Source organism: Carettochelys insculpta, chromosome 2 (assembly GCF_033958435.1).
Source record: "Carettochelys insculpta isolate YL-2023 chromosome 2, ASM3395843v1, whole genome shotgun sequence".
NCBI lineage: Eukaryota > Metazoa > Chordata > Testudines > Carettochelyidae > Carettochelys > Carettochelys insculpta.
The window spans coordinates 250643465-250668491 of NC_134138.1; the positions used below are offsets into that span (position 1 = coordinate 250643465).

The 25027-nt window shown below is 40.9% G+C and overlaps 1 protein-coding gene across 2 annotated transcripts in view; it reads left to right on the forward strand.

The window, feature by feature from the left end:
* ZEB1 (zinc finger E-box binding homeobox 1) overlaps positions 1-25027 on the forward strand; it is a 247144-nt gene that overhangs the window by 157440 nt on the left and 64677 nt on the right. For both annotated transcript variants that reach the window (XM_074984955.1, XM_074984956.1), the window contains exon 2: positions 18260-18460. In XM_074984955.1, the coding sequence (XP_074841056.1) occupies positions 18260-18460 (201 nt within the window). The remainder of the gene's footprint in view (positions 1-18259; positions 18461-25027) is intronic.

The following is a 25027-nucleotide window of genomic DNA, read 5'->3' on the forward strand; positions in this document are numbered from 1 at the left end:
GTATGTTGTGAATTGTTCACCTAACTTATACATATGTACAAAATAACTAGATTAATGAATACCTTGTCTTTTCAAATTATTCCACCTAACTCACCTTAGCTGTGTCTACACGTGCACGCTACTTCGAAGTAGCGGCACTAACTTCGAAATAGTGCCCATCGCGGCTACACGCCTCGGGCGCTATTTCGAAGTTAACTTCAACGTTAGGCGGCGAGACGTCGAAGTCGCTAACCTCATGAGGGGATTGGAATAGCGCCCTACTTCGACGTTCAACGTCGAAGTAGGGACCGTGTAGACGATCCGCGTCCCGCAACGTCAAAATTGCCAGGTCCTCCATGGTGGCCATCAGCTGAGGGGTTGAGAGATGCTCTCTCTCCAGCCCCTGCGGGGCTCTATGGTCACCGTGGGCAGCAGCCCTTAACCCAGGGCTTCTGGCTGCTGCTGCGGCAGCTGGGGATCCATGCTGCAGGCACAGGGTCTGCAACCAGTTGTCGGCTCTGTGGATCTTGTGTTGTTTAGTGCAACTGTGTCTGGGAGGGGCCCTTTAAGGGAGCGGCTTGCTGTTGAGTCTGCCCTGTGACCCTGTCTGCAGCTGTGCCTGGCACCCTTATTTTGATGTATGCTACTTTGGCGTGTAGACGTACCCTCGCAGCGCCTATTTCGATGTGGTGCCGCGCAACGTCGAAGTTGAACATCGACGTTGCCAGCCCTGGAGGACGTGTAGATGTTATTCATCGAAATAGCCTATTTCGATGTTGCTACATCGAAATAGCTTTTCGATGTTGGCTTCACGTGTAGACGTAGCCCTTGAGTGTTGTAATTAAAAAGTACGTCTTTAAGCTAAGTGCTTAAGAATTACTCTGATCACGTCCCCTATTTACAGCTGGTGGATAGTCAGCTTCCTCCTCTTCATCATGGCTTGCTTCACAAGGCAACAGTGGAGATGCTCTGGATATCCTATAAATAGTATCTTCTGGAGTGTCCTCACTTCCTTTACTAACAGTAGCACAGAGAGCTGGGGGCAAATACCTGTCCTTTCCCTGCCACACCCAGATGTCATCAAGCCCTACATTTTAAAACATGAAGTCAGCTGTTACATATTTCTTACTAATTGGTTTCTTTCCTCATCTCTTCTGTTTCTGTTTCTCTCCTTCAGTTTGGTTTCTGCCTAACTCATGCCTGTACCCTAGCCATCGTGCTGCTCTCCATTGTTCTGGGTCTCATTTTCTGCCTCTGTTTTCCATACATTTTGCCACCTTACCATCTTCACACTGACCCTCTTCTCTATATCCTACTGAATTTAAAAAAAAAAAAACTCCTTAATCCTAATCCTGTTCCTTTAACATTCTTTTTTTAAAGAAAAAATCACCTAGTATCAAAACATAAATAAAGGTGGTTGTAGTCCTTATTCTTTTCACTCCCTTTGTGAGTCATGTCTTTATTTGGGCTATGTCTACGCTACAGAGAAACTTTTGAAAGAAGCTCCTTTGGAAGATCTCTTCCAAAAGAACTTCTTTCGAACGAGTGTGTCCACACACAAAAATGTGGATCAAAAGAGCAATCTGCTCTTTCAAAAGAGAGGGTACACACAGCCTCAGTCTTTTGAAAGAATGGGCCAGGAATCAAAAATTCAGGCCCGATGAGGACTGATCTTTTGGCAGGGGGGAAGGGCCTGCAGGGCATCTATGCATGTTTTTTCTTTTGAAAGAAATAGAGCATCAGAAGTGGGTGCTCTTCCTAAAAAGGAAAAGGAAGAGCGAGTTTGAAAGGAGCACCACATTCTTTTGATTTACTTTCAAAAACACTTTTTGTGTGGAGGCGCTCCATGGGATCTTTCGAAAGAACCCCCTTCTTTTGAAAAATGTTTCAAAAGAACTTTGTAGTGTGAACGCAGCTTTGCTGTATGGTGCTGCCCCCAGAATGCTTTGGCATTTCTTTAATAGTGCAAAAATTAATAACACTGGCAAATAACATTTACATTCAGTAGGCAAAATTATTGTTGTTCATAGATTATTTGTCTTCAATACTCATTTTGCTAACAAGACATTTACACTGTTGCATCGATTGTTTGTTTTTATATAATTGGAAACCAAAGAAAGACAGGTAGAGAATTTTTCATATGCTCCTTGTTTAAGGTGTAAAGCTCATCAGAGGCCCGCAGGGATTGCTGAATTTGAAAAGTGATGTTTGGAAGTATATACTGGACAGCACTATAAAATTCGTTTTCAGAATTCCACTTGTAAATTGCTTTGAATAAAATACTTGGTCTGTGGCATTGAATTTGGCTATGCTTTCCATAACCTGACATAATTTTTTTGTTGTTATAATCAAGTTATTATGCACGTTTGTCCTTCCATTTGTACAATTCCATTGCACAGTCATCAAGTCTTAAGTTTATAAGTGGTGTGCATCTGCTGTATTTTATCCACTAAGATTTTCATCCTTCCTATCACTTCTGTGATTGAATCACTCAATTTATTTTAGAATCTCTACCTAATCACAAAATTCAAATGAGCTCTTAGCATCAATACCTTTTTAGCCCAAACACATGATTATTTCGGGAATAAAGGTTCTGCACTGAGAATTCTACTTGATGCTTTCTAAAGTAACTGCATATTAACGATACAACCATTGAAAAAACCTCTTTTGAATAGCAATCTTAGGGTATGTCTACACAGCAAAGTTATTTCAAAATAATGGCTATTATTTTGAAATAACTTTGTTAGCGACTTCGCTTATTGAAGTGGTTGGCTTATTTTGAAATAGATGAACCTCTTTTCATGAGGAATACTGCATATTTCAAAATAGCTCTTTTGAAATAGGGACTGTGTAGACAGAGAATAGAGCCTATTTTGACATAACCCACAGGGCGTCCAATGGCTCTGTTTCAAAATAGGCTCTGTTGTGGGTAGATGCTCTATTTCAAAATAACTAAGGGTTATTTTGTATGTAGCAGCATTATTTTGAAAAGCTATTTCAGAATATCCTGTCCAGAATAGCTTATTTTGAAGTAATGCTTCTGGGTAGACCTAGCTTTAATCCTAACTAGGAAAATACAGACTTGTGGATGTTGTTACCTCTTTGTCACAGCTAATGACAGTTCTAGCATTCATACCTGTATACAGAAATCTGCATATCTGGTTTTAGCTTCTGGACAAAGTTTAAAATGTAACAAATCCTTTTCTTTTATGTTCCACCTAAGTTTTGGTTTTTGTGGCTTGGTTTTTGCTGCATGTTGTCTACTTTTAATTATTTGGCATATACTTTTGATCAACTGTTTTTTCAGCTCTAGAAACTGGAAGAGCTGTGTATACATTCCTGTGTTTTTTATTCTCTCTCTTCTGTCTCTCTCAATATTTAGGATGGTTAAAAACCCACTGTAATAATAGAAGTAGAAAAGAGAATTGTATTTGAAGTAAGGGTTTACTTAAATTGACTGTCTGCTGTGAGTACATGTGGAGGAGCTCTTTTTTCTGAGTACCTTTTGAACAAGAACCTTGTTTAATGGACTCTCACTGAGGTAGTGTTCATAACAGCTAATTGATTTTGTATTATGTCATATTTGTAAATATTGTCTCTGGATGGAAGTAAGAACCATATGAATTCGTTAAGGGCTCCACCTGCAAACTAGCATAATTTGGCCATTTTCCTGATTTGACGTAGAGTACATATTTACTTTTGTTTACACCACTTAATAGAGGATTTGTTGGCTTTCTGTTAACTGAACATTGGAAGAATGCTGTTCTGTTGTGCTGTAGCATTTGAATTGCTTATGTACTGGAATATTTACTGCCCTCTTTGTTGTTTCATTTCAGAGTGACCTTATTTAAAGATGTATGAGTCTGTTTATAATAGACTCTGTGGCAATGATTAAAGAGGTCTGAATAATAGGTTATTGGAAGTTGACAGCTCCTTGTTTGCTAAACCAGTGTTAGAACATTTTTGCTGCTCAGTTCTATCTCATTTTTCTAAGGTGGGATCTGCATTCTGACAAGTGCATAGTATGGATATGAGTTGGCCTTTTTATTTTCAAGTGGCTATAATATATTGGTGTATTTGTCTTATTTTTTTTATGTCTGCATAAGACTAGCAATCACACTCCGTGTACCTAATAATCATTGTACCATATATTAAGAGTCAATAAATTTAGTTATTTGGCTTGCAGAATACCTTTCAAAGCATTGTTCTTCTGACCTGGAAGTCCTTCAGATGTGCCTGGTCAAATAGTCGAAAGTCTGGCTTTTGGTAATAGTAGTGCTTTTTGTGAATGCATCTGATAGTTTTATTGTGAACCAGGGATTTTAATGTCTCATTAATAGTTTAAACCAAGTATTACAGTGTTCAATTATTTTCCTAATTGTTGTACAAAAGCGAGATTCAAAAGCTACTTGGACAAAGGAGGCCGTGACTTTTATTTTCTCTTCAAGCAATTCAGTTTTTTGTTACAATGCCCATAAGTATCATTATAAACATTAATAAGCTTATATTATTGTCAGCTGCAGTATTTATCCACACAGTCATGAAACACAGGTAAGTTCAGTTTCCCTCTGCTCCCCAGCTATTAATAACATCTTTGACATAGTGTACCCCTTGTAAAGGTGCACACTAAGCAATGCTCCCTGGTCAGTTTTGTCTTTTTTTCGTGGAAGTAAACAGGTCCCTGTATGACTCTATGTACTATAATGATGGGGTGACAACATAAAATGTTAAGATAATTAAAAGGAACAAGGCAATGAGGTAATATTTTTATTAGAACAGCTTCTGTTGTGGATGACAATTGAAGTGACTCTGTATGGAGGATGATTTGGGAGGCACTAGACAACTTTTGTATGCCATGGATATTTTGTAACTCTGCCAATGGAATATTGATAAATAGATGCACTATTCTTCACCAAGGTGTTCTAGCTCCCAAAGATGGAGCTTATTTAATATCTCTTTGGGCCTTTTTGAAGTGTTATCCCAGAAGTGGAGGAGGATAATGTATTATTCACAAACTCATCTGGTTTCATATTTTATTATATGTATGTTACTAATGAGTAATATATTAAAATAATGGTTTAGTAGTAATATTACTAGTGACATGAATGAGTTATGGAAAAAGATTTATAATTCTTGCTAGTTTCTTTTTGAAAGTTTTTGTCTTGATATAGTTCTTTTTAAGGTAATAGAATAAGTAACCATCGTAGTACCTTCTTCATCTGTAAGCTCATTAGTTACGCAGGATTTAGCTGGCTAGCACTTAGATGGAAAGTCCCAGATACTACAAAAATAATTACTGACCCAGTGATCCTGAAAGTGTTGTGAGCAATGGGCTGGCTTAGGTGCCACCTTTTTAATGCGATGCAATAGAAAATTGAACCCATTAATCCTGATGCTCTCAAAAGTTAAATTTGTGTTTTTATAAGAATACTGATACTAACCCTTCTTTCCTGGTTATGTTTGAGTTATGTCAGTTACATTTGACCAGTCATTGTAGCTATATTATTCTTCATTCCACTTCCTCAGAACTGTGGTATCATTAACCTGGGCCAAAATGAGCATCACATTCCACTCTAAAGAGTTTTACATTGTAGTGCTGAGGGAGAGCCTTAAATAGTCAGCTAAAATTCTTTGAAGTCCTTCTGGATGAAAAGATCCAAATATAATATAGCATGGGGAAGGGGACCCCAGGCAAGTATACAGTCTTCAACAATTTACAGAATTTTTGAAGCCTTATCTGGATATCTTATAAAACACTTTGGAACTTTGTTTTTCAATTTAATTGGAATGTAGTATAATAAAAAGTGTTCATCATTTTAAAAATAGATTACTGTGCCCTGTGCTAAAACTGAGCACGTAAGAAGAATTCTTGGCATGTACTCTTGGTTCTTTTTTTTCCTTTTTCTTAAGGGTCTCTCTTATTTTTTTAGGCCTTCTTATTGCACTTTTCACCTCACTTGTCTATCTCTACTATTTCTGAATAAATGCTACTAATGTCCTCTTGTTGCACTATTGATGATGCTTAGAGAGACATTACAATTTCATTGACTAGCTAGTGGGTTAGTTTTCCCTAAGCTGTTTTGGATGGCAGACAGCCTGAGAGAAAACGTTGGTGCTCAAATGTCACTTCTCATTGAAAATCACCCCGTTTTTACTATAGTGTCAGTATTTTTTTATTTAGTACTCTACAGTTATGAATAGTTTTAAATTGTAAAGTTTTTTTTTTACAGGAAACATTGCTCCATTTACGGTTTTAAAATGGTATTTAAGTAATATGCTTGTTAATACTACAACTTAATAAGTTAGTGAAGGAGTTCTGGACTAAAGCCAAGGCGAAGAACGCTCACATGTGTTTTGCAGCACTGTGTAGTACTGCAGAGGCTTGGAAGGATTTCATTAATTTTTTTTTTTAACTGTGTGCTTGTGTGGCCTAGAGTTTGTAAATCAACAGGCTTCACAAATGTTCCAGATGATGAATTCGTACAGTACCTTTTATGGCTGTTGGTTTCCGGAGTACAGTGATTACCTGCAGCAGCCAAAACTAGTTGCTTCCTGTTACGGGTCAGTTGTCACCTAATTGGTCTAAATTTAGCTGGTAAAACAATGTTGATCTTTGATTTTACACAGTAGACTTTCCTAAGTTGTGAAACATTTAACTTGTAATAAGTGCTATGCATTTCCTCATAATATTATTTCTATTTTTTCTCTTTCACCCCAAAAATAACTAAACTGTCATTTATTTTGACTTTGTAAAACAATGTGTATTTCTAAATAAATTTACCAATAACTGTGATATATATTAAATTTCCACCCCATTTTAGATTTTTTTTTCAACATAATCTGTAATTGGAGTTGTCAGACATCTAGTTTTTGACCAAAGGACCTGCTCAAAACAGAACCCTGGCGGTTCAAGACAGAATGCTGACCAGGCTCCTAAAAGTCCAGTTGGGCATGCTTTCCTTAGAGCAGATCCTAATCAGGGAGGAGAGTTCCATGAAAGAGGTAATATAGTCACAATTGTTGTTTCTTCCTAGTAAGCTCTGGGATAATAATATAACGTGATTCTCTCCCACTCTTGCCCATCCCCACATAGAGATTTTTAATTGGCCTAACGTTACCTCTCTGCCTCGCTAGCATTCAGTAGTTCTTCATATATGCAGTGTTCTGACAATTAGAATATCTCTGTTTGAAAGAGTTTGACAGAATTTCTTTTCCTATGCATGCCATTATTAATCTGAAATCGGACTTACGTTACTTACCTGTTATGCTTCATTTTCATTGACAAAGGGCTAGTAGAATTAAATTCAAGGCTGCGTAAAATGCATGTCAGCTCATTTATAGGAACAAACATAGTTTCTAAAAACTGGGCCTAAGCTGATTCTTTCTCAGATTCTGCCTTATCATTACTCTTTCATCTAGCATACGAATTTCTGTGTTAAATAGAACAGACAAGTTCCTTTAAATGGAAGTTTCAAAGTGCAACTTTGTTCCTATGTAGACAATGAGAATGCAAAGGTCTTGGACTGAGTTGAATTTTTTTTCATCATCATCGTTAACAAGCATTTTGACGTATTTGGTGTTTAATAAAATCTTCCAATTATCTTTTAATCTCCAATATTTTGCAGCTTACTCATATTCATGACCTGGTCCCTTCCCTGCTCCTTTTTTTAGTGTTATGTATTTGTTGAGGACCTTTAACAGACTCTAATAAATTAAGGATCAGCCTTAAATAAGTAAGAGTTCATGTATTCTTGAAATGTAAGTGTAATGCAGGAATTATATAGTTTAAAAATAAGATTACACCATTTGATTATCAATAAGCATTAATTTAGCCTACATTATAGTAAGCTGATATTAATTGATGAAAATCATAAAGATCATGCAGAACTCTTCCTTCTTGTTTCAACTGCATCATACTGGCTTTTACTCTTTTACACTGCACATGTGGGAATGGTGACAGTAATTTCAACACGTAGCCGAATCCGTATGATTAACATAATAACTCTGAGAAGTAAGATTTAGACATGTATTAGTTTGTGGCCATTGGTTACAGGTCAAGAAAGCCTTAAAAAAAATTGTAAGTCTGGGACTGGCTGGAAAACAGATGTGAAGCAAACTGATAGACTCTCAAGAAGTGAGGTACAAGTAGAGATTACTGGAGGATAAAAACTCAGCTAAATGCTCAAAAAGTAACTCATGTTAATTGCAGTTTTTTGTTCTATAAAAAAACTATTTTCCATGGTACTGAGAACTATTTATTCTTGGGGGCTGCTTGCTCATGCCATTCCATGTTAGGTGTGTATACACCACATGCACCATTGCTGAAGATTTTTTCCTCAGCATTCTCAGTCAGGCTGGGTTTAGAGACCAGAAGCAAGAAGGAACAAGGGGCCCTGGGCTGCTTCCCACCACCAGACCCTGCGGTGTTTTCTAATGGCAAGCCAACCCATATCTGCGTGTCCCAACCATCTTCCATCTGCTGCAGGACCTCATCATTGCATGGTGGCAGAATTGAGTACTGCTCTGCTGTGGCCACCAAGACAGGACTCCTGAATCCTACATGCAACCAAAAGTTTATCACTGGTACCTGACCTAAATGCCACTGACTTCAGTACGAGTCTGCCCATCAGCTGAAGTATTTATTGTTCACAAACATGATGCAAGTTTCTATTGACTGCAGGTATACACAGACACTCCAGTTGCCACCAGCCTTGGTTTCCCCTTTCTGGATGACCACAACACACTCACAGTCCTGGATTTCTCTCTCCTAGATAGTTCAGATATTAGAGTTTATCATTGAATGTGTCACTCACTATGAGACTGATGCTTCCTCCTGCTTGTTCAGGAGATTAGCTTGATGCCCTTGTTTGTGGTCTGTACCCCATCACTCCTCCTCTGCAATCCTACCAGGAACAGCAGTAGCATCTTTCTGGCACAGCCCTCTGTTACTGTCACTATTGGTGCCCACCTCCCTCTTACCAGGAGAGGTTTAGTTTGTTAATAGTCCAGCCACTTTCCAGTGGTGCCTGAAGTAAATTTTACTACCATTTACTCATTGGCGAGTGATGGAGGGAATCTGTGTCTGCCCGCTGTTTTGGGTCACAGCCCCTCTGAACCACAGTCCCTGTGTTCTTTTTGCTTCTATCACTGCATTTCCCTGGGGCACTTCCCTGCAGCTATAATATCGCTGTCAGTCTCAGCAGCCCATCCAGAGCACCTCCTCTTCTCCCATGATTCCAGTGCACGGACCCACTCTCCCACATCCTGCTGGGGGCCACAGGGATGTGCCAGACACTTCTGGTGGTAGAGTGGGGCCAGGTGAGTCAGAGAGCTTGCCTTAACCCTGCTGCATTACTAACCGTAAGCTGCCTGAAGTAAGCACCTCACCCCTCAAGCTCCTGATCCAGTCCTAAACACTCTCCTGCATCCTAATTCCCTTTCAGAACCTGCACTTCCAGCCCTCAGTCCTCTCCCTCACTCCAACACCCTCATCCCCTGCCCAAACCCTCTCCCACATCCTCACACCTTGCCCTACTGCTGAGCCTGTTCTGAAACCCTAACTCCTATCCAAACTCCACACCCACACCCCTGCCCTAAGACCACTGCTGCCATCTCAACCCCTTTGTCCCCTCCTGGATCCCCCTACTTACCTCAAGCCGCTTGTCCTCAGCCCCGTCCCAGAGCCCACAATCTCAGTTAGAGCCCTCACCCTCTTCTATACCCCAACACTCTCCTTCAGCCTGAATTCCCCTCACACACCTTGAACCCCTCATTTTTGGCCCCACGTTGGAGCCTAGGGGAAGCCACCCCCGTGGGGCTATGTGTAGCCTGTGACTGATTTTTTATGGGGGGCAGTAGCCCCTGATAGGAAGAAGATTCTCCACTTTTGCTGTAGAGGTTCATTGTGCAACAGAGTGCTACTTTAATTGGAATTAACAAGCAATTGAGTTTAAACACGATGCTGGAATGGCTTCAATTAAAAAAATAAAACAGTTTACTTATAGGAGAGATTTTAAATGAGTACAATTATAAGTTATTAAAATCAGAAATTGTTACAAGAAAAAGAAAGAGAAATGCTGTCTAGTAACTAAAATGTAACAAACTAGACTTGTTTCAGGTAAAATCCTTACCGTGTGTTACCAGCACATAGCTGACCATATTCTCAAGTCAGGATCTGTCCCCAAAATTCATAAAGCTGTTTTCTTTGTCAGCTCAGGGGAAAAAGCAAGAGGTCCTCTAGGCTGGTTTTGCCTCTCACTTTTATAGTCCAGTCCACAGGCCCAGAGACCAGCAATACAAAAGGGCCTGGGACTCCCAGCTGCCTCCACTGCTACTGCAGCAGCAATGGTGGCTAGAGTCCCAGGCCCTTTAAATTGCTGTCAGAGCACTGCTCTGCACTGGGTGACAACACTATGATTCAGGTGACGCTGAGGACTGGGGGTACAAAGCAGGGTCCCCATGCTTTGTCCAGGAGCCCAGTCAGGATGCCAGCCCCCTTTTGAAGTGGATTCTTCTGAGTATCACCTCTCTAAGGAAAATTTATTCAAACAGGAAAGAAAATGAAGCTCTTTCTTCTATGCTGTGTATGCTTGAATGCCAATTTACTTCATCTCCCTTTTGTTGTCTTGTTTACTAGTTGTGTGTAAATTGAGATGAATACACATTCCTTTGTCTAATTTATTTTTACATTTGGCAGGTTGTCATTAATTTTAAATATTAAAAAGGTTGAGTTCTACTTCGAGCTTACATCAGTGCAGCTGTTCTCTTTAGAGTGTTTTGTTGATGATGTTAGGAAAACTCAGATTGGAGTTTTTCCAGTAACTCACAAGCTTAAGATGCAATATGTTAGTCTTTTGTTTCTTAAGTTTTTCCACAAAAACAAGAGGGACAGAAGGAGGCATTAAGCTTCTGACACCTCTTCACTAGAGCATAGGCTATCCTTGTGGCAACAATCTTCTACTGTCATGGTTGGAGACCTGAGGGATATGAGTGCCTTCATGTAATGTGTGTGTGCTGCAAAAGTGGACTCAAAACTTCTACTATAGACGAAGAGTGGAGTCATGTGCTCCTGTTATCTGTGACAAATGATCAATTACATATTATCATGCAGATTTGGTGTCACACAATTATAGGGTTAGAAGGGACCACAAGGGTCATCTGGTCTAAACCTTCTGCCAAGATGCAGGATTTGTTTTATCTAAACCATCTAAGACAGATGGCTGGCTAACTTCCTTTTGAAAACCTCCAGTGAAGGAGCCTCAGAACCTCCTTAGGCTGTCCCTTCCACTGTCCCACTGTTTTTACAAGAAGTTTCTCCTGGTCCTCTGTGGTAAGGTAGAACAACTTTTTTCCAACACTTTATAGCAGTTTTTCAAATGACCAACAATTGTTTTGTTATATAAGAGTGAGCAATTAAAGGGATTTAACAATATTAAGATACTTTTTGAAAAATACATTCAGCAGGAGTCTAGTATATAAAATGACCTAATTGCTGTAAGGATTTCAGGACAGATTGCCCCATTCTGTGGGCTGTACTTCAGCTAAACAGTGTAGCACGTAGCCTTATCATGCTGGGAAAGCTTTCTGAAGACATTGAGTGCCATCCTGGCCCCACTGAAATCAATGTTAAAACTGTCATTGACTTCAATAAGATCAGGAATCCACCTCCTGTTGTAATCTGGGTCTGCGCAATACACTTGGTACTCCTGAGAAGTATAGCTGCACTTCTTTCTATATCCAGCTGTTTCTCCCCTGACTGTGGGCATGCTCTCCATGCCTCTTTGGGGAGTGCCTCGTGCTTGGGGAATAATAGTCATGTGAAACCTCTGAGCTCACAAGAATGCAAATGTTGCAGCTGTGGTTAGTCTCAGCAAGGGTGCAAAAAGGAGAGGCTCTTTATATCCACAGTTGCACACCTGAACCTAGCCTTTAGCAAACAGAAATTTGAAATAATCTAAACGCCAAATGTTCAACCGCAATTGCATCACATGGTTGCTTTTGAGAGCTATTCCATGAATTCCAGTTGTGGCACCATAAAAAAAGATTTTGAGGTGAATATTATATTTAAAGTAAGAATTCAGCCTTTTTTTTGGGGGGAGGGGACAGGAGTACAGTTTATCCTCCCCAAATTTACAGATTAATTTTAAGAGCAGAATGAGTAATCTGATAATTCAGTTGATAATACATGACTGAACTGAACTGACTACAAGATCAGTGACTGAACAGGTACTTAGCAGTCTACTACAAAATAAAGTCAAAAATATTGAGTCTTAGAATATAGCTTTTTTTTCCCCTGTGTAATTTTTTTTATTAAAACAAAGTTCTTAGCAAATAAATACTAGGTAGCAGCCAAACTGACCCAATAGAAGGGGTTCTAAGAAGTGATGAAAGACCAACAGCCCAGTCATTCATGAACCAAGAAGAAAGTACTTGATATACCACTGGGGCTGTTGCTTCTTGATTTCAAAGTGTTTCTCTTCCAGCAGTGTCTCCATATGGATTTATAAAATGGACTGTTAGAGCTTCAGACTGCTTTAAGAAATAGAATCTGCTTTCTAAAAGTTCAGAAAAGATTGAGCCTTTTCTGTCTTGTTTGGTAGCAATCTTATTTCTTTTAAGGAAATTAAATAATACATTTAATTAACATTGGCCTCTACCTTTTCAATGTTACAGTACTGAACCACGTAACTCCTATGTTGTGCTGTCTAAAACACATGCAATTCTTTAAAATTTTTGTCTTTAGCTCACAAAGACAGAAATTTGAGACCACGTGTGAGAGAGAGAGAGTAAGCACATGTTCTTAACGGCAGTAGGGCCAGCCTATCCCACCTTTTCAAGCCCATTCATCTGCCTCATTTTCAGTTCCCAGCTTGTTCCAGTAAACACTGTGCTGCGTAGTTTCTTCCCCTGCCTATTGGCTTTATGCACAGTTAACTTTTTGGCCATCTCTCACCATTGCAGTGCTATCGACAGGGGGAGCATGTTTCCTCATACTTGAATAACCATGTTGTCTGTCTTCTGAGAGCAGATCAGAAAGCAGCCGTGGTTAACTCACCAGCAGCCAGTCTCTAAAATAGTTCTCCTACTTAGTGTTGCTACCACTGGTGATGGTATTTTTGGAAATCTCCCTCCATTGCATATACTATAGACCAGGAGTTCTCAGACGTCATTGCACCATGACCCACTTCTCACAATACCAGAAAGGGAGGGAGGGTCAACAACCCAGACTGCCCAAGCACAACCACCCTGAGCAAGGGGACCAAAGCTGAAGTCCAAGGGTTCTGCCCTAGGTGAGGGGCATATAAATGTAAGTCTGGATACTGGGGCTTTGGCTTCAGAATTAGTGGGGGCCTAGAGCCAATGCAAGTCTTGGTGACCTCAATAAAATTAGCTTGTAACCCACTTTGGGGTCCCAACCCATACTTTGAGAACCCCTTCTGTAGACAATAATAAGCCCTATCAACTTCTCTCACTACAGTGTAGGGCCTTTGAACTGCCTGACTTCATGACATACTTTTAAAGTGTTTTTTCTGTTAAAACACACATTTTAAAATAATTGAATCAAACTTATTTGCTCTCTACGATATACAAACTGCCTTACAATTCTCTTTCCTGTTTCAGAACTTTAATCAGTACTCCATTTGTACATTATTTTTTAAATTATAATTATGTACCTCCCTTCATATTTTCTGCATCTAAGATTGTATATGGATTCAGAAACAGAAGACTGAAATAAACAATAAATTTCTGAAAATCTGTTTAGTAGGCATTAGCTCTAACGCAGGGAAAGCTTCAACTAAAAATATTCATTTAGGCCGTGTCTACACGTGCCCCAAACTTCGAAATGGCCACACAAATGTCCATTTTGAAGTTTACTAATGAAGCGCTGAAATGCATATTCAGCGCTTCATTAGCATGCGGGCGGCCGCAGCACTTCAAAATTGACACGCCTCGCCGCCGCGCATCTCATCCAGACGGGGCTCCTTTTCGAAAGGAGCCCGCCTACTTCGAAGTCCCCTTTTTCCCATCAGCTCATGGGAATAAGGGGACTTCGAAGTAGGCGGCGTCCTTTTGAAAAGGAGCCCCATCTGGACGAGACGCGCGGCGGCGAGGCGCGTCAATTTCGAAGTGCCGTGGCCGCCCGCATGCTAATGAAGCGCTGAATATGCATTTTGAAGTTAGGGGCACGTGTAGACGTAGCCTTATTGTTTCATAAAGGGTGTGCTAACTCAAGGTTCAGTTTTTAAACTGAGCAGGAGAGAAGTTCTGTTAAAATTCAGAAGATGCAGTCTTGGTATCTTTTAAAATTATCATCTTTATTTGGGAAGGTGTGTAACACCGTTAAATAATTGATTTGTTGTAGTTTATAAAAGTTTATATTCCACAATTTATTTGCAATCTAATATTCATCAGACAGATCACTTGTTTTAACAGGGTATTTGAAAGCAGCAGGGAAATGATTAATGAAATTATTAGATTAACTGAGGTGTAAGTTTATATTTTCAAAGTGTGCTTATGCCTAAACCAAGTTAGTATGGAATCAGATCTCTGTAATCTGTGCCCGTCTTTTCCTTACTCTTTCCTGGTTTATGAGAAATTTTAACTTACCTGACAGGTTCATCATTAAGACTCTATTCTGCCAACATTTACCACATGACTAATTTTATTCACACGAGTAGATCGAATTTCAGTAGAAGTGTTTCCATGAATAAGATGAGGCATATGTACTGCAGGATTAGAGCCAAAGTGTGTGTTACAATGCTGGGACCTGTCTATTTTATGTTTCCTGTAAAGTGCATAGCAAATGTGTGGGCACCATAAAATAGTTATGTCTATTACAAAAGAGCTAATGAAAGAATTAAAAATCAGAAATAAGATTTGGACCTGGTATTATTGTATAGCAGTGGTTCTCAAGCAGGGGTATGTGTACCCCCCAGTGGTACACAGATGTCTTCCAGGGGAACCTCAAATTAATCTAAGAATTTGCTTAATTTTACAACAGCCTACATAAAAAGCACTAGTGAAGTCATTATAAACTAATATTTCATGAAGACAGAATTGGAAAGTAAGCAATTTTTCAGTAATAGTATTAGGATTGCTAAATTTCTAATCCCACGAAATCATTCAAGCCTACCCCGCTTACTGCCTTGCGCCTTCCTTAAGGCTCTGGCCCCACTCACTCCTTCCATCCTTCCCCTGTTGCTCACTGTCCCCCACCTTCACTCAGTTTCACTGGACTGGGCAGAGGAGTGGGGTACAGGAGGAGGGTTGGGGCCCAAGAGGGGGTTGAGGGTGCCAGCTGGGGGTGCAGGCTCTGGGGAAGGGTTGGAGGTGAGGACTTTGCAGGAAGGAGATCAGAGCTGGGACGGTGGGCTGGACTCCAGTAGGGAGTTTGAACTCTGAAGGAGACTCCTGGTATGGGCTGAGGGTCAGAGTGCTAAAAGGGGTGAAGTATATGGCTGGAGGTGCCATGCTGTGGATTGGGATTGGGGATCAGGGGTTTGGGGTGCAGGATGATCCTCCAGGCTGGGGCAGGGGACTGGAGGAGGTGACGGCTCCAGCTGTGGTTATGGGCTCTGGAGCTGGACTGGGGATGAGAGTGTTGGTGTATCTTTTCTTCCTCAGCATTGGTTCTGTTTTACAGAGAAGACTAAAACATGGGTAGAAGAAATGATCATGAAGGAGACAGAGGTCAGACTAATCATTCTGTCTCCTCCTAGTACTTGCTGTCTGTTTTAATACTGTTTTCGTACGTAAATGTAAATTAGAAAATATTTTCAGGCATGTATATTCATAAATCACTGCTGTTCAGATCAGGGATTGCATTTGTAATTTGGTTTTATGCTGTTCTTCACACCAATGCATTTCAAAACTTGCAGCAGCTCTGTTTCGTATAATTAGATTCACTGGTCACTGGAGATGAAATAAGTCAGGTTCAATAGATCAAATGGGCCAAATATAAGAATTGGGACAATCTTTAATTTTTAGATAAAGCTGAATTAATTATAAAATGTAAAGCGCCTGACAAATGGAAAGTCATCTAATGAACTATTAGAATGGGTTAGATATTTTTCTGTATAGTTAAGAAATTAAATTAATAGTTAAAATATTGCAGGTGAGAACCTTTAAAGTTTTTCTGTAACTTTTCTTTGAGAGTTGTTTTTCTGTAAATGTGTCAGATACTTTCATTACTGTTTAAAGGATCCAACTTGGCTCCACTGAGAGTGTGAAATTATTATAAAAGGAGTAGCTGATATCCTTCCTACTGCCATTGTCCTCTTTACACACTGAAATCAAGAGAGAAATATGAGGAAGATGCAGTTAAATAATTCTGGTTTGTCTTCTACTGTCAACTTAATGCAAATCTTGTTTTCTTTTCAGTAGTAGTGTCTTTCAAAACTTAACACGCATAAAATGTGATTGTTAATAATAGAACAGGAAGATCTTAATAGGATAACATTGTGTTGCACGTACACCAGAATGTGTATTTGTGGGGTGTTGTAGAAATGGTAAAAGGAGTGATGTGCATATTACATTTTATGAAAATATTATTGTGCATATATAAAATACGTGATTGTCATTTTAAATTCAAAAAGGTTATTTTATCACACTGGTACATATTTTACATGGGACATTTTTGTCTGACATGAAAAAAAGGTAGCTAGCAGTTTACTGATTTGTGGTGAAACATGTTCCTTGCCTAAATACCTTTTTCTTTTTTTTTTTTTTAAATGGTTGGAATATTTACTTTAAAAAAGCTAAATTCAAACGAGCAGGAATCTAGTCTCCCAGTTATTTTAATCTGCAAAATTTCAAGTGAGAGAATTAATGTACTTTCTAGCGTCTTGGCAATGCAAATACTGTAGCATATGTGTAGAAGTGTCCTAAAGTGGTGAGCTTACATGCATCAGAGAGATGATTCTCTTAACCTCTAGCAGAGTGTAGCAGCTATAAAAACATTTGTAGGCTCATTCATTGATAAATATTTGTCTTTTTAAAGTTCCCTTTCTCTTTCAAAGTGTATCAAAGCACTTCATAATAATACATGAAAATCAGCCAGTGAGTATTGATATACAAATATGTAGCAGAGAAACTTACGCCAAAATATAAGCATAAATACTTTATATTTTAAAAAAAATTTAAAAATTCAATATGTGTAATATTTGTTTCTACAGGCTATAAGAGAAGAAGTAATCTGTTTGAATAAACCAATCATAACATTTCTGAATGAGAACTCCCCCTGCATCTTTCAGACTATTATAGCGATATCTATCTCCATGTGATGGAAATATATAGAGCCTCTTCTCCCCAAGACTCTTATCATGTATCCTCCATTCTGAACGAAACTAACTCTTAGGCTGTGTCTATATTAGGGTGATCTTTCGAAAGAAGTTCTTTGGGAAGAAATCTCCCAAAACACCTTATTTCAAAAGAGCGCATCCGTACAGAAAAAAAGCAGATCAAAACATTGATCCACTCTTTTGATAAAGAGCATCCACACAGCCCTTGTTCTTTTGAAAGAAAGGGCCAGGGATTGAAAAATCCACCACCATGAGGACTGGTCTTTCCAAAATAAAAAGGGCCTGTGAAGCATCTGCAGCCTTAATGTTTTAAGGTACCAAGTGATAGGGGAAGATGTTGTGTAACATTTCCTTTGTAAAGCGGACACTAGGCTTTTTTTTTTTTTTGCTTTATTTGTTTTAAAACCTTAATTCTCTTGGGGACTTGTAGAGTATCTAGGCTTGTATGCATCTCTTGTCTGTACTGTATTCTAAGAGAAGAAGAATGTACAATATCTTCTGAGCACCCACAGTAAACATCTCCAAGTGTGATATCTAAGTGTGATATCTTTAGAGGCATCACTGCAGTACATCCGAGATGTTTACTGTGGGTGATCAGCAGTTATTGTATATTCTTCTTTTCTTAGAATACAGTATAGGCAAGTACTACATACAAGCCTAGATACTATACAAGGTAACTTCCAAGTTAGGCACTACTTCGAAGTAGCCAGCAAAGAGTTTACACACATTTTCCCTTACTTCAAAGTTAACTTCGACGTAAGGGAGCCCAATTTCGAAGTCCTTACTCCATTCCCGGAAATGGAGTAGTGCCCTACTTTGAAGCAGGGTGTGTGTAGATGTTCAACTTTGAAGTCTGTTACTTTGAAGTTGTACTTCGAAGTAAACAATTTCAAAGTTACTTTATAGTGTAGACCCAGCCTTATAGTCTGAACCAAGAGTGGCTTTGTTAATATATTTTTTTTCCTTTTGTCTCCATGCAGTTACCAATTACAATAATGTGGTAGAAACAAATTCAGATTCAGATGATGAAGACAAATTGCATATTGTGGAAGAAGAAAGTGTAACAGACGCAGCAGATTGTGATGCTAGTGTGCCAGAAGATGACTTGCCAGCAGACCATACAGTATTACCAGAAAACAGTGAAAAAGAAGGAAGTACAAACAGTTGCTGGGAAGATGAAGGTATGTCCCGTTACATAATAGTGCTCTAATTAGTAAAAATGTACTTGGAAACATGCACTCAATAGAATTGTTTGACTATGCATCATCATTAATGTGTATTGTACAGTATGGGCTTGATACACGACGAGGTATGAGTGGTGATGCTGAGAAAATCATTCAGATTCACACACCCTGAGTTTGGTGCTTAGAACCCCAGTGACCGGGGGAAAATATGTCTTAAACTGCTTAAACTAAGCAGTGGGAGATGCCTCTTTCTCCAAGTTAGATCTTTTAGTCCATGCTGCAGGCTGATGCTTCGCTCTGGGTGGCATTCTCATCTGTAAACCCTTTCCTGGTACCTATGCTTTTAGCAAGAACCTAATTGGAAGGTGAAGAGCTCTCTGATAACTTTTGGCAAGGGTACTTATCCGTGTTGTGAGAGATGCCAAGCTCAAGTTTTCTCTCCACCTGAGTGGGAAAAGGGATTTGAAAAAGGGTCTGCCAGCTCTCAGGTGAGTAAGCTAGCCACCGACCTGTAGGATATTCTGATGTACTGCTGCCTCAATCTCTTCTGTTGAAACTGTTCTGGTGGGGATGTATGTTTCTTTTTAATAGTCAGTCTAGGGCCTTCCATTTGCAGGTGAGTGAGTGCTCTTACCATCAGACTACGTTGTTGTTTTCATAACTTGTTTTCTCGCCTTTTAGTCTGATACTGAAAGTATTCTATGCTTGCTGGATCAGACCCTACCGACAAGTTAGGTGAGGGAATACTTAACATTTTCCCATTCATCACTCTCTCAGGGCAGGAATACTGGAACAGGCAAAAGAGGTCAGGGGTCAGACCCACCCAGGAAGCTCAGGCAGCTTTTGGGAATCATGGGCCCTACACATTCCCTGGGTACTGAAGAAGTAGGTCTGCCCCACAAAAGCTCATCAACTATTAAATTACATTCTTAGTCTTTAAAGTGCTACATGACTGCTGGTTTGTTTTGTTAGAATACAGACTAAAATGGCTGCCTCTCTGTAACTGTTCCCTGGGTGGGCAGTCGAGGGAAGGGGAGGAAACATGGGATGGGGGCCTGGTCTGAGGTCTCCACCCTGGGCAGGTGGAGAGACCCATATCTCTGATCCAGCTTCCAGTGTGTCCAGAAGACAGATCATGGAGGAGGTAGGGCCTCTCACACTGACTTTTGGGAAGAATCTGTTGCCTCTGATTCAGGGGCTGAGGCATCCAGATGCCTAGCAGGGCACTGCAGAGTGCAGAGGAAGAAAGAGGTGCCTGAGGAACTTTTATTGAAAAAAGTTTAAGGCACAGTGTAAGTTTAGGTATCTGCAGAGTTTGGGGTCCACTGAGTGGGGACTTTGTGAATCTCAGTGGGGCATGATTTTGAGATTTAGATGCCAGAGTGCCTGGATGTCTAAGCCCTTTTCTGAATCTAGTCCTAGATGTGTAGTTACCACTTAATGTTCACATGGAAAGTGGTGTTAATTCACTGACTGCGTGAAAACTAAATAAGTATAGCCCTACTGTAGATAGTATGGAGACTTCACAAGCTGCTTCATTTGCATTGTCAGAAGCTGTGAGTCTGTTGAGGCAGCATACTCAAGTATAGGTGGTAGGGAAAGGAGCACCTCCCATCAGTGTCTCTCAAGACCTTTTGCAGGCAGTTGTGTCCTTGCAATGCTTGCCTGTCAGAGTCTAATGCCTATACAGCTGCGTCTTAAGCAGTTGGCAACCAGCAAATAGCACTAACAAAGGTAGTGCTTGGAGTGAAGAACTAGAGCTAAGTGGTTGCCAGTGCTACTATTTACTTACAAAAGACAGAGCCAAGCGAAAAAAAAAAAGAAAACCAAAACTAGAAAAGCTATATAGGGGGTTAGGAATGTGGAGGTGGTAGGGAATGAGGTATGACAGACAGTTAGTGGAGGTGAAGAATTATCAAGGAGGGAAAGATAAATAACTTTGGTGGTTTTCCTAATATTTCTGAACCCACATACAGTAAATTCTTTCATATCCCACACTCTATTGTCCGGAACTCTCAAATAACTGGTATTTTAACCATAAGTAAGTTTTAGTTATGTTTTCCATAAATACAATTTAGTGAAAGTACATATAGCAAATATAGTATAAGTTTACAGTGTACACTATTACTGTTGGTAAATAAACTATTCTGCATACTTTTTGTTTCTTAATATCTAATCTTGTTTTTCTTTAGTGTTATGCATTGCTAGGCATACCTGTCTATTATCCAAGTATCTGGCAGTCTCACGGTCCCAGGGCTGACAGATAGGAAAGAGTTTCCTGTAATTTTTCCACAGAAAATTATCTGAAATACCGTTTTAGAACTGAACAATCGTATTGTGCATTTTGGGAATCCAACACACTGCTAAAGATAAAAATCCCTTTATTATATTGTTAGCCGGTGGCCGGGTAATGTGTGGTGAGGTACTCCCCTGGGTCCTAAGCAACCCAGTCTTTTACTGTTAGAGCAGGCAGCTCCTAGCACTCTCACCCACGGGCAGGCTGTAGTAACCAAACGGTTAAAGTTCTTTTTGTTGTGCCGGCTGTGTTGCAGTGACAAAAGGGTTAACAAAATGGTTAGGCTTGGATCTTAACTAGTTACAAGTTTATTAAGCTACAGTTATAAGCGTGCGGTTACAAAAGGCTATTGTTTACTTCTTATATGCTAGCAAAGTACAGGTGTTAACAAGTTACGTTACAATCCAATACAAAGATATCTGTTACCATCTAACACAATGATATCTTGACACAATGACATCTAGTTACAGAGCTCTAATTCTTTAGCTGTGCACAAAAAAGTCGGAGACCTAGCATGGGTGTATCTTACCCTCTCTGCGTCTCTCGATACCAGCGTAGCCAAGCTGGATCGGTCACTCAGTTCCGCGGAAAGACGAATACGAGGTTGGGCGTCCCCAGTTGTGGACCTCGGGAGGCAATCACCTGACCCGACCAGCAGGTAGTTGGTAGAATGCACTCAAAGTTAGAGTTCTGCTGGACCCATCTTTTATACCCCTTTTGGGTTACGTATTCTCTTTCTTATCTATGGTGCCAGATCATACTGGTCTGTCTTTGTGACGCCAGTTTGTTACAAGGGCATTTCTTACTTAGTTTGCACTTGTAAGACAGAAGATAAGCAATTTGAGAGTACAGGACATTCTTTTGTGTGGGCAGGGCACGTCCCCTTCTGGGATGGTTGTGTGTGTGTGCATCATATCGATCAATGCCAGCTGGGGTGATTTCTTGAGGGTCCCCCCCCTCATGTTGACAGTCTGGCCTGTTAGCCTTCTAGCTGTACTTTCTGCTTCTCAGGGTCACAATAAGCTAGCATATCTGGGCCTCAATGAGGGCATCAAAGACTGTGCTGTCAGCAGCCATTTCCGTGCCCTGTGTGCTCCTCGGTGGGGGGGGGCAGCGAGCAAGCTGGCTTGTAAGGAGGAGACTTTGTCTGGCTACATATATGCTAACTGAAATAACTGTGGGACATAAGAGGAGAGTTACATTTTCAGAATCTCCTGTTTCTGCCTTGTGCCCAAGCCTTCAGTACTCTTCAACATGTCACTGTGATGCTTCCCACCACCTTTCCTAAAACTTTAGCTCATCATCTGCAGGATGATATATAATTGGAGATACACATCTCCTAGAACTGGAAGGGACCTTGGGAGGTCATCTAGTCCAGTCCCCTGTCCTCTTAGCAGGACAAGCACCATCCCTGACATGTATTTGCCCCAATCCCTAAATGGCCTCCTCAAGGATTGAACTCACAACCCTGGGTTTAGTAGGCCCATGCTCATACCACTAAAGCCTCTTGTCCTGTGCCTTTCTGTCCATTTGCAACAATTTTGATGGGTTTCACAACAAATGCCATTCAGTCAGACGGAAGTCGTTAGGATTTTCTCTATTGGAAATGCAATGGACCATACATAGAGCCCTGCAAATCGTCAGCTATCCGTTTTACATCTGCAGGTATGCACATCCATGGGTGTGGATTCAGGTATCCGTGGATCAGTTTTGCAGGTATGGTTGTGGATACTAATTTTGTACCTAGAACCCTACAGATTTGTGGATATCCATTTTATATCCTCAAGTATTTGGATCTACGGATGTCGACAACAAGATCTACAGCTCATTTTTGCGGGTACTGATGTGGAAACAAATTTTGCATCCACATAGGTCTCTGATCTTGTATTATTTTCATTTTGTGTTAGTAAGAGATTGAATACTTCTCCCACCTATCATCAATTCTTACATGACCAGTTGTAGCCCTGGATTCCTGCTATGGACGTAGGTGGGAGAGTTACAGGTGTCCCAGGTGCTTGAGCGCCATGAATATTCATAGCTGGAGGCTCTTTCCCAGCAGTGTTTGGAGCTGCTGCCTCTGTCCCTGGTGAGTTTGAAAGCTGCTTCCTGCAGAGAGGCAAATGAGCTGCAAATGAGGAGCCAGCACACTCACAGGGAGTAGGTCCTGGCTACTGTGCTTCTGAGCAGTGGGGGAGGAGAGTGCGACATGATTGGCATCCCACCTCTCCTAGTTCCACCCCAGTGGCCACCATGAACGGACTTCCTGTGGCACAGGAGAGGAGGGATCATGCACCTGATCAGCTGCTGCCTAAGGAGGCTTCTTGGGTGAGTGTCTTGCAGAGCCCCTATTTGGTTATAGGAATAAGGGGATTTTGACATCTGCCAGGTCCTTTCAAAAAGGACCACATGTAGACCAGCCACGCGCAATCGAAAGCAGCTCTTTCAAAGTGCCTTGGCTGCCATTACAGTGTCTCGTTAGCATATCCCAAGGTGTCTCATTAGCATCCCCCCTTCAAAAGGGGAGTACTAGTATAGACATAGCCTACGTTTCCTAAATTGGCGTATACATTTAAGTTGAGCTTCTATTATGGTGTCTTTAAAAAGTTTCCATGCAGCTGGCAGGGATTTCACTGTAGGTACTGTACCTTTTTAATTTCCGTTTAACTAACTGCCTCATTTTTGTGTAGTCCCCCTTTCTGAAATTAAATACGACACTCTTGGGCCACTGTAATATTTTCCCAGCCACAGGAATGTTAAATTTAATTATATTATGGTCACTATTACCCAGAGGTCCAGACACATTCAGCTCTTGGACCAGATCCTGTGCTCTGTTTAGGACTAAATCAGGAATCACTTCTCCTTTTGTGGGGTCCAGGACTAGCTGCTCCAAGAAGCAGTCATTTGAGGTGTCAGACACACTACAGACACACTGTTCCCCACACCACCCCCCTGCAGCCTCAGGAATGTACGTGTTGGTAGCCAGGATGAGCAAGTGGCCAGAAGCTCTAACCCTGCTGTGCAGCCATTGTGGACCCCCTGCGGCATTATAAATCGCCCAAGACAAGTGGGGCTGAACAATGTGCGGGGAAAGCACAGGAGGCAGTAGGTGGCCAGGGGAGTGCACAAGTGCAGCAACACCTTGAAACCCCCACCTCCCCAAGAACCGTTGCCAGAGGGGGAGTGCCCCAACTAAGCATGGCTCTCCCCATCCACTTCCCCCACACCCCCAAGTGCACTCCACTTCCTCCAGAGCCTGCACCCACTCCCCTGCCAGCTCTTAAACTCCCTACCAAAGCCTGCATCTGGGACCCTGACCCAGCACTCCTATTCCCCCCTCCCCGACAGAGCCTGCACCCCAGATCAGTGTTCCCTCTGATCTTTTCCATCCAGGTGTAAAATAAATATTTTTATGTGCACTAAAACATGTGCTAATGTGCATCATCAGTAGAAACAAAAAACCTAACTGTGGGTGCTTTCTTAATCAGTTGGGCAACATTTAAATCCCTCCTGAGTGGTCTCACATGCACCCAGCTTAGAGAGAATACTGCCCCAGTCCCTCACCTGCACCCACATTTCCTCCCAGAGTATGCACCCCAATCCCCAGACTCCCTCCCAGAGCCTGCTCCCCACCCCCACACCTGTACTGAACACCCCCAGAGCTCCACCCATCACCCCACCCAGAACCTTTGGCCTAGGCTGTGGGGAGGGAAGAGTTTGAGTGTGGGGCGGGAAGCAGGCTCTGGGCATTCCAAAATTTTTGCAAACCTACTACCCTGGCTACGGAATCTGTATTCTGAAAGCATTGGCGGGAGATCTTGTGTACATAAAACATTGTGCATTTAGAAGCTATAAAACTGAGGCATCCAGAAAATAAATTAATTTTCTATTGGACATGCTACTGAACTGCATATCACACAACATGCTTGCATTGGAGCCACACTGGGATACATCTGTGGAGTTCCTTCATACCATATTGACCATACCGTACCTTGGCAGATACGCTTCTTTTGTAACATCAGAATCCTACACACGCTGTGCTTTCTCAGGGTCTACCTGCTTTTACTGTTCTTATTTAAAATATACCATGCAGCCTTTCAAATCTAGCTGATAAAATTGGGCAGCTGGACCAGATTGTACTCTAAACCTGGTATGTGTGCAAGCACGAGTTTGACTGACAGGTGGCTTAGCTTTTAAGCTTAGCTCTAAATAACTCCATATGTATAAATTTGTAGAACACCATGACTTTGGACTGGGCTCAATTACTAACT